This window comes from Impatiens glandulifera, chromosome 7 (genome assembly GCF_907164915.1).
Source record: "Impatiens glandulifera chromosome 7, dImpGla2.1, whole genome shotgun sequence".
Lineage (NCBI taxonomy): Eukaryota > Viridiplantae > Streptophyta > Magnoliopsida > Ericales > Balsaminaceae > Impatiens > Impatiens glandulifera.
In genome coordinates, this window is record NC_061868.1 from 3,550,960 (window position 1) to 3,561,087 (window position 10,128).

The following is a 10,128-nucleotide window of genomic DNA, read 5'->3' on the forward strand; positions in this document are numbered from 1 at the left end:
ATTTGTCGTAGGAATCAATCAATCCCTTCATGGTGAACTGACACTAGTTGAACTTTGGAATGTTATCAACATCCATAAGAGATTTGAAGATTTTAAACTTGTAATACAAAAACTTGGAAATATCTCTTTTTGCAAAGAGAAGAAAAGACGAATAGGTGTACGAGTAAAGAAAAAAAATATTTTTTTCTCTCTTCTACACACGTGGTAGACCATCAGATTCGTGACATTATTTTCGTTGCCAGTATCATTTTTCGTATAAGAACGAGTAAAATTTGAATAATAATAAAAAATAATTTTAAATATAAATTTAATAATTAATGTATTAATTTTATTAAATTTGTTTAGAAAATAAATGTTTATATTTAAATAACGAAAATGATGGTAAATAAAAATGATTTGAATGAAAAGAATTTGAATGTATTTGGTTGAGATGCAAGAAAAATGGGAGATTTGATTAGTTAGATAAATTCTCTCTCTTATTTCCGCGATTCTCCTCTTCCCTATTTTGGTAAAAATCGGATCTGTAAGTCTTAAGATGGCAATCTTTAGCGGATTTTTAGTTAAAGATTGGGCGAAAAACATAGTATTATTGATTAGAGATCCGGAAAAATCTTGTGGATGTAATGAACACACATGGTTCAAGCAGAATTTACCCACAGGTGGTAAGAGAGACTCAGTCTCACTGCTACTTTTTCGCCATCTCCGATTTCTCAATTTGCTGTTTTAGGCTGAAATCACTCTCTGCCAAGGAACTACCTCACTTCTATCCACTTGGGTCCCTTTCGCTATCCCTTTCTTTGATGAGCAGATCCTCCTTTATATCTACAATTTCATGGTAATTTACTACCCTTTTTCTCTTTCTGAATCTATCATCTTTCTCTCCCCTTCTATCTCTCTCCCTCTCTCCACCACATTAAGATTTTTGTAGTTGATCATCTTTTTCTTTTCACTTGTTGTTAGATTACATGTTATGTTTGTTGGGTGTGGATCTTGATTGATTGATTGATCAATCGATTTGTTCTTTAGTTAGCCCTTTCCCCAATTTTATCATGCCTGCCAAGTGTTTGCATCTATGCTTTCAAGAACTCACTTCTCCCAGGGCTTGATGTTTTGTCTACTCATACAACTGTGTTTGTGAGTTTTCTCAAATTCAAACAACTGCTTTTAAAGAACAACAATGTGCTCATTTTAATACAAGATTGAAAGATTCAAGAAACAAGAATATGAAAGGTAACAACAAAGATGAAGAGAAAACAACGGGTCCTCTATTTCCAAGGCTTCATATCAATGATACTGACAAAGGAGGGCCAAGGGCTCCTCCTAGGAACAAGATGGCTCTTTATGAACAGCTGAGTATCCCTTCTCACAGATTTAATAGTGGATCAGCATCCATAATCACTCGTCCACCCAATAAAGTTGGAAATTTTCTCCCTTCAACAACACCGACCCATGTAAGTTTTGATTTCTGAACGTTTATATGCTAGTTTCTAAAACTGAAATGATTCGAATAAGTTATAAAATTATCTTGTATAGGCTATTTCAAACAAAAGGACATCATCTTCCATTTCTGGTAAGCCACAACCTGGATCATCATCCCATATGGGAGAGAGACTCCATATGTATTCTTCAACTGAGGATAAACCGTCCAAAAATCTGGATGGAAGATCTCAATTTTCAGTTTATCAATCTTCTAGTGCAACAATGAAACCCAAAAGTTATTTTCTCCATCCTCATAATATCCCCATGCCTATGAGAGATCATGATGATTATAGAGTCAGACATATGAAGATGGTTGGACACAAGTTAAGAGAGTCTCCGAGAGATTCTCCCCAGAATAACAAGAAAGGTGATGCAGCATCCATATTAAATAGAAGTCGGATATTAGAGAATTTATCTTCTGATTCAGTGAGGGAAGAATCGCCGCCACCATTGGATCCCCTGACTCAGGCATGTGAAGGTAGTGTACTGGCAGTTGAAAGCAACAGTGATTTGATTAAAACACCGATTATCCAACCTGAAACTTCAGTAGAATCGAGAGAGAAGACGGAGAGAATTCCTTCTGTAGAAAACAAAGCATGCAAAAGTCCTAATGGGCTGGCAAACGATAGCCAGGTCAGTGAAGAACAGTTCAGGTTTATTCAATCAGATGAGAGAGGAGAAATTACTTCTGCATTGGAGAATCCGGGGGTGGAGCCTCAATTTGGTGACAAGATTAATTGTCCAGATTCTGCTGCAGGACTTCTTGGACATGAACTGTTTTGGAAAGCTAGAAGAGCAATTGTCCAGTAAGTTCATCTCACTTATTAATGATAATTTTGGAAACTAGGATTTTGTCACATATTACCATCTCGTCAAAATGATATTATTTGTTTTCATTTAGTATAAGATTTTTTCTGAATGATTATGATCCAGATTATAGGCTGTAGAAATTTAAGAAGAGAAAATTGTAGAGAATTTTTATTGCTTGTTTATTGTTTCAGTACATAAGAAGTCTAGTTTAAATAATGAAAATTACATTTACAAGAAAATAAATAATTTAAACAATGAATCAGCAGCAAATCTTCAATCAATTAGTCTAATTGATTTGCTACTGATTAATATTCTATTCTCAGGTTAATTAGCAAATCAATTAGATTAATTGATTTGCTACTGACTTTTGGTATTTCCGAGAGATAATTCTACATAGGCCTAAGAAGAATGGTCTTTTATATATCACACAATTTTCATGTAAACCACAAATCAATATCTGAATAATATTTTATCACTATTCACTCTCAAGAGCTCAATTTTCTACATGGTATCAGAGCGCCTGTATTTTTATCTTGAAGAAACCGATTTATAATTTTTCATTGTCTTCTCCGATGGTAGAAATTTCCATTAGAGGAGAATTCAAATGATTCTATTATCTCATATTTTCTATTGTCTACCCCAGTGGTGGAAATTTTATTATCTTATATTTTCTAAGTACTTTTTATCTCTATTTAACCTTTATCACATATTCTAGAGCGTTCTTGAGCTCTTTTTGGAGTTTCGTCATTTCAAAACTGCACGTTAATTTTCGGCCGAATCTGTACGTCTTCGTGTACAGATTTTTTTGTCATAATCTGTTAAAAAATTACCACTTTTCACTTCCGTCAAACGACACTCTAGTGATTCAAATCCACTCGCTGTTATCCGGCGATTTAAAACCACTCGCTGTCATCAACATTCAGCGACACTCCGGCGATTTAAAATCCCTCGCTGTCATTAACATCCAGCGACGCTCCGGCAATTCAAAGCCACTTTCTGTCATCAACATTTCATCCCCTCGCATCCTCTCCGCTTAGCTGCCCAAGCTCTTCCTCTTAGGTGACTGACAACATACTCACCAAAACTCTTCCCAAGTCGGATTTCGTGGAACTATGTGGCAATTTGGGCACTCTCAATATCTATTACCTAACTTGAGGGGAGTGTGGAATTATCTCTCCATCTTTCTTGGAATTGGTGCAATTTTATTTCCACTCAATATGCTGTTTGTTTATACTTGACACATTGTTTCACTCAATGTCCTTTATATATACCACACAATTCTCATGTAAACCACAAGTCAAAATCTAAATAATATTATCGCTCTTCACTCTCGAGAGCTTAATATTCTACACTCTTTTATATGGAACTTCTTTGAGATTGATCTTATATAACCCACCATCTAATCAACAATTTATTTAGCAATATATTATTCAAATTATTAACTATTGTTTAAAAAAATATAATTTTTCATTATAATTGATACGTTTTATATTTTTGCCTAAATGACCTAATTCTCAATAACTTACCTTGAACAAAGTTATTTAAAAATATCCTCTTGGTTATTCAAATAACCTGGTATCAAACAAGGTCACAATGTGATTTTTGTTATAAAATTATAGTGCAGCTTCATTTGGTATAGAGATTTTTTTTTTCTTTTCTCAATGATGATCCAGATTATAATGTGATTTTTGTTACTTATTTGGTATACAAATTATTTTCTACAATTATAGTGTATTTTTTGCATTCATTTTATTTGTTTTCATTGTAATTTTTCACAGACCTAACCTATTTGGATTGTTTAGATCAAGATCAACATGAAATTTTGATAGCAAAAGTGTCCAATTCTATCCAGATATTGAAACTTATAAATTGATTCTCAGCTTGTATCATGTTTAGATTTTTGCTTATTTTGCAGTCAGCAGAGAATTTTCACTTTTCAACTCTTTGAACTCCATAGAATAATGAAGGTAACTAATTTCAACGGAAAACAGTCAATTTCTTGTTTCCCATTGAATCTCAAACTGATTTTTTTGGGACTATTGAAACAGGTGCAGAAGTTAATCGCTGCCTCACCAGACTTATTATTATTCGGCAATAAACTCAACTCAACCATACCCTTGATCCCCAAAACCGACATCCAAAAGCCAAATCCCATCTCAGCCCCCACACCAATGCCTATAGGAATTGACGGAAAAACACCACCTTTCTATTTTCATCAGCCTCCAGGAAACCAATGGTTAGTCCCCGTTATGTCCCCTTCTGAAGGACTCATTTACAAACCGATTTCTGGAGCTCCTCAGACAGGTTTTATGGCACCCATCTATAGCAGTAACGATCTCTTGTCGTCAACACCTTATGGAATCCCACCAATTGGTCAAAACACATATTTCCCTCCATTCGGGGTGATGCCTGTTTTAAGTCCATCTGTTTCAAGTTCTGCAGTTGAACAAGTCAGTCCATTACCAAAACTCCAATCAAACGGGCCTGAAGATTCTCTACCCAATATTTCTCAAAAGAACTCATGTAACATCTCGAATCAGAAAACAAGATCAATTTCGACGTATATCCATAAAGATAGTACTGACTTGCAGCATAGCACTGCTAGTAGTCCTCCCAGCAGGGTACCATTTGATGCACTTCCATTGTTCCCTACAACGCCTACGTCAGTTTCAGAGCAGGGGAATTCTGAGCAGAGGACGCAAGTGATCAAGGTTATACCTCATAATCCTAAATCAGCATCGGAATCAGTTTCTCGTATTTTCAAGTATATACAAGAAGAGAGGATGAAATATGATTAAAGTTTACGGATTTCTGGAAGGAAACTAATCCATCCATCCATCGGACGAGGTAACTAACTCTTGAATGGTGCCTTTGTTTTTCTTTGATGTGTATCTTTAGTAGTATTTTTGCTTATTCCTGATTTGGACATATGACTCTGTACATATATACAAGAGCAATCTTTCTTTGTATATTTCATGGTAATTAGCTGATTCTTGACAGTTGGATAGGAAGCTGGTTCATGCAATCATGGGTGACATCAGAGGCCGAGTTTTGGTTTAGTATAAAAAATTGATAATAAAAATAATTTTTTTTTGATGAGATTTGAACTCATAACCATATAAAAGTTCTAAATTTTTATTTTGAACCATTAAGCTATAATATTTTATGTTTAAAATGATAATACTTTAAATAATAATATATAACTATTATTTTTTCAAATTAAACTTTTATGATTTCACATAAATTCTAGATTTTACGAGTTTACAACTGAATAACGATTTTATGCAAATTCTCAATTTTGACGGACTTTTTTTTAACTAAATAACATAATATTTTTAACAAATGGGCTGCCTTGAGTTCGAGGACTTGTCATGTTTGACCCGCCATTTTTATTCAAATCAACTTTAGCTGATGATTTTATGGATGAATTCATTGATAATCAGACAAAGGTATTTGGGCCTTGTTTGATCTTTGGTCAATGAAAATCATCTCGTTTTTTAAGAAAACATTAAGGCGTTGTACGGATCAGGATTATTTAAATTTGTTTGTTTGGGGCTAAGAAAAATTGGGCTATTGGGCCATGTTTTGAATACACTTTTCCATTATATCCACTCTAAAATACTAATTATTTCATTTATTAACTCTTTTTCTTCCTAAAATACTAATCATTTCATTAATTTAATATTATTAATCTCTTTTTTCTCTCTAAATTATTAATTAATATCTAATACTTCTCTCTATTAAAAAATTAAAAAATATTAAAACAAAATAATATATATAATTAAAATTAAAATATATTAAATTAAATAATTTAAATAATTATTATAAATTTAAATAAAATATTATATTTATAAATTTAAATAAAAATAAAATATATGTGTTATTTTATTTTAATATTTATATAATATATTTTAACTTTTTTAATTAAGACGACTTAATTAATGAATTAATTAATAGTTTATAGAGAACGAGGTAGTTTGTGAAAAAAAAATGTGGGTATAATAAGAGAGTTGGTTCAAAACATGGATAAATATGGAAATGGTTTGATAATTTAATTAATTGTTTTAATTGATGAAAAGATAGATGAAAGAATTATTTATTTTTTAAAAATTATTTAAATATTCCTTTCCAAGAGGCCTAAGTAACTTAGGTTATCTTTTAATGATAGTTAAATGTTGATTCAAATTTGGGTCTCAAATAACCCATATCAAACAAGGCCTTGACCAAATCAAAATAACCCTTCATGAAACAAGGGTAAAGTAATAACAAACAGATTGGAAGATTTTGAATTGTTTTACATGATTTTCACATACATTTTGGTGAGAATCCAACCCCTCCATAGAAGAAAGAATCTGTCAAAAGATTCACATCATAGCAAGTCGAATTCGTCATGGATTTTCTTAAACCAGCAGGAACTACAACATTGTTTGAACCATCTACTACTTTAAGGTTCTTGAAATAGCCCGCTTTACCAACACCTTCCTCAGCAAAATGTCCGTTTCCCATTTGAGTAGTCGTGTGATGACCTGCTGATTTATTATTCACGACCTCTCCTCCCCATGCGATTTGATTTGCACCATTAGCTAAGTTTTTCAATTGGGTTCCAGGCCAGTATCCCAAGGTGATGCCTTGTAGTTGAAGCCACCAATTCCCTGTTACCTTGTCCTGTCAATTTAGTCGGGGACGGAACCAAAAAATAGGGTTTGTGTGAGATTAAAAAAATAACGAGAAAATTTCGTATAAAACTAGTAGATAAAGGTAAGTTTTACAATTTTTTTACTAATTAGATAAACAAACATTGAAGTATATATTGAAAATTTTAAAGAAATTAGAGGGTATAGTCAAATTTGAACCGTAAAAAAAATTATTTTATTTTATTTTTGTTCGGGATAAGCCGAGCCCCTACAAAGATCCATCACTGAATTTAGCCAAATTTTTTAGTTTAGAAAAACCACACAAGCCAAATTTTTTAGTTTAGAAAAACCACACAAATAGCTAAAGTGATATCTTTGGTTCGTTTCTCACTAAACATTAGAACAATTTTATTTTCTCGGAGAATGTTAGTGCAACATTGCACCTCTTAGACCCTCGAGAAACTCAACCTCTCAAGTTCAAGACTATTATCACTTTAACTATCTTACCTTAAAAATATTTATAAGGATGGAATGTTGTTCTCCATTGTAGATGGAAACTGGAAAGGCAGCACCAAGAGCAATTTTTTTATTTGTTTGCACAAATCCTATGCAGTCCATATCATAGCAGCCTATACTTTGATAATTATTTGCCTAACAATACATTAATTGCAAGAACAATTAGTCAAGCATTTGGATAATAATGATCGAAATAATCCACAACTTACTGTCCAATAAATGAAAAATCTTGTTTGATGGTCGCCATATCTCTTCGGGTAAACCTTTTAGAAAAGAAAAATAATAGTTTGATTTTATTTATCACATTCAATTAAAATATTTTCAATGTACATAAACTTACTATCCATCCAGCCTCGATACTATTGAAATCTTGACCAGGTTTCGAAGCAATCCAAATTTGCGATAAACTAAATTCATTTTCCTCCGTTTTTGGTCCCCACGTAAGAAGATCTGCATGCCCCCCATGGTAAGCTCCATCTAGAGTTCTAACTATGGCATACTATTGAGAAATCGTCAATAAATTTATGAATCTAGTGAGAAAAGTATTATATATGTATATATTAATATATATACCTCATGAGCAGACTTATATTCATCTAATCTTTGAGTGATGTTCATAAAAGGGGAAACATATTTTTCTTTGCAATGAATGGTTGAATTTGATCTTCTTATAGGTACTGTTTTATCTGGACATTCTCCATTTTTATTCCAATTTTGGAAAATCTCATTTGCATTTGTCATGTTTGGACCATTGGGGTATGAGCTTGGCTCCATCTTACAATGAATCACATATGATTTGTTATTATCACCATAGAAAGATCTTTTTTAATGTATAATTTATTTTATATCGATTAATTGATAATAAGAATACCTGCAATGTTTTGAACGAGGGATCATCGAAGATGGGTTGTTTGTATATATCAATACAATCAATAATATCTTTATCGTCACTCTGAAAAGAAAGTTATAAGATCGATCTCTTAAACTTATTTCATTTTTTCAAAATTTAAAATAAATCATGTTTGTTAGAATAAAATTTGATCAATATTTTCTTTTATAACTTAAACTAAAAATTAATCAAAGAAATATTTTATTTTTCATCAAAATTTTATCTAAAATGATTTCATCTAATTCAAGCTCATCTTTTATATTAAGTGAAAATAAAATTTCTTCTTACATTAACCATTTTTTTTTAAAGTGGTTTGTGATTATAATAATGACAAAATATTAGTTTTTAATATATGAATTTCTCAAACATGTCAAAATAAAAACAAATTTCAAACCCATTTCCTTAAATATTTTGAAACATGTATCCATTTTAATAAAAAATACTATTAACCGATTTATCTTGATACAGTTATTTCCATCGTAATAACATAAAACAAACCCAAAACAAAACATAACGATCGAGTCGAGACTGATAATAAGTTATATACAAAATTTTCAACAAATAATTAATTTAAAAAATGTAATATGAATTACAAAATAATGATTATCTCAATGATAATTTATTAGGGTGACTTAAATAAACAATTACCTGAATGGTTTTGAGAGCTTTATGTTTCAGATTCACAGCACCAACACCTTCAACAATTAGTCCAAAAACTAGTGACGCTAATATAAAAATAAAGCAACATAATTCAGCTACAGTGATCTGATTATTTTGAGCCATTAATTTTATTGAATTCAAATGGAAAACTATTTTCTATGAATAACCCATTCATATATACAGAATAATATGGCCTTGTTGATTTGCTTGGAATTATAAAACAATATTTTTTTAACCAGTATTAACATAATCTAATATATTAAAAAACTAATTATCATAATATTTTATAATTACTTTTTTCTTTGTATTACTGTAAAATTTACATAAATCAAAATACAGAAAAAGGTCAAAATAGTTGCAGATACCTTTTACCAAACAAATATATAGAATAGTGGGAAGTTAATTTATATCATTTTATTAGAATCAATATAGCACATTTAATTAATATTACTGTGATAATTAATATTTTCAATAAGATTTATGGCAAAATATTTGACTAACAAAGTAACAAGTTAGAGAAGGTTAAAGACGATCATATTTAATAATTAGATAACATTCATTAAATTTATGATACCACATTAATAGTCAACGAGTTCATTTACTCAACTAATTAATTCAAGAGGTGAAAATGTGCTTTATCAAGTTAGAAATTGAAAAAGTTTATTATTACGTTAATTGAGAGTTTTTGTTTGATGTGATGATAAAATTGGAATGAGTGCGAAATAGATTGCATATATTAGATTTTGTCTCTGACGATTAAGTTTTATATCATTGTTAATGGGAGTTTTCAGAGATTTTTTGAGAGCTCCTGATGGATTAGACAAGGTAATCCATTCTCACCTTTCTTGTTCGCCATTGTTATGGAAACCTATAAAAATAATGATTTTCACAAAAAACTCGGGACTCATCCGTGGAGTGAGTTGTGGGTCAAGAAAATATCATTTTTCCATATCACATTTGATTTTCACTGATGACAGACTCTAAATGGTTCATGCTACCTACATGAATTTTAAATACATTCGAGATATTTTATGGTTATTATATGCATGTTTTGGTCATCAAGTTAATCTTAATAAATCAAACATCTTTTTCTCAGATTCTATTTCGAATGGACGAAGGATGAGGTTGACAAATATGTTG

The 10,128-nt window shown here is 31.2% G+C and overlaps 2 protein-coding genes across 2 annotated transcripts; one reads left to right on the forward strand and one right to left on the reverse strand.

Annotated features, from left to right (window-relative positions):
* The first annotated feature begins 521 nt into the window (after positions 1-521).
* On the forward strand, positions 522-5,279 carry LOC124945123 (protein EARLY FLOWERING 3-like). Its single transcript, XM_047485500.1, has 4 exons — positions 522-1,451; positions 1,534-2,285; positions 4,205-4,256; positions 4,338-5,279. The coding sequence occupies exons 1-4, from the start codon at positions 1,224-1,226 to the stop codon at positions 5,085-5,087; spliced, it is 1,782 nt and encodes a 593-aa protein (XP_047341456.1). The 5' UTR covers positions 522-1,223; the 3' UTR covers positions 5,088-5,279.
* A 1,315-nt stretch (positions 5,280-6,594) lies between these two features.
* LOC124944964 lies at positions 6,595-9,844 on the reverse strand. The gene is made up of 8 exons (XM_047485315.1): positions 9,829-9,844; positions 8,977-9,053; positions 8,311-8,391; positions 8,013-8,213; positions 7,780-7,938; positions 7,649-7,702; positions 7,431-7,574; positions 6,595-6,954 (listed from the first exon to the last, which is right to left on the reverse strand). The coding sequence occupies exons 1-8, from the start codon at positions 9,842-9,844 to the stop codon at positions 6,595-6,597; spliced, it is 1,092 nt and encodes a 363-aa protein (XP_047341271.1).
* Positions 9,845-10,128: the final 284 nt, after the last annotated feature.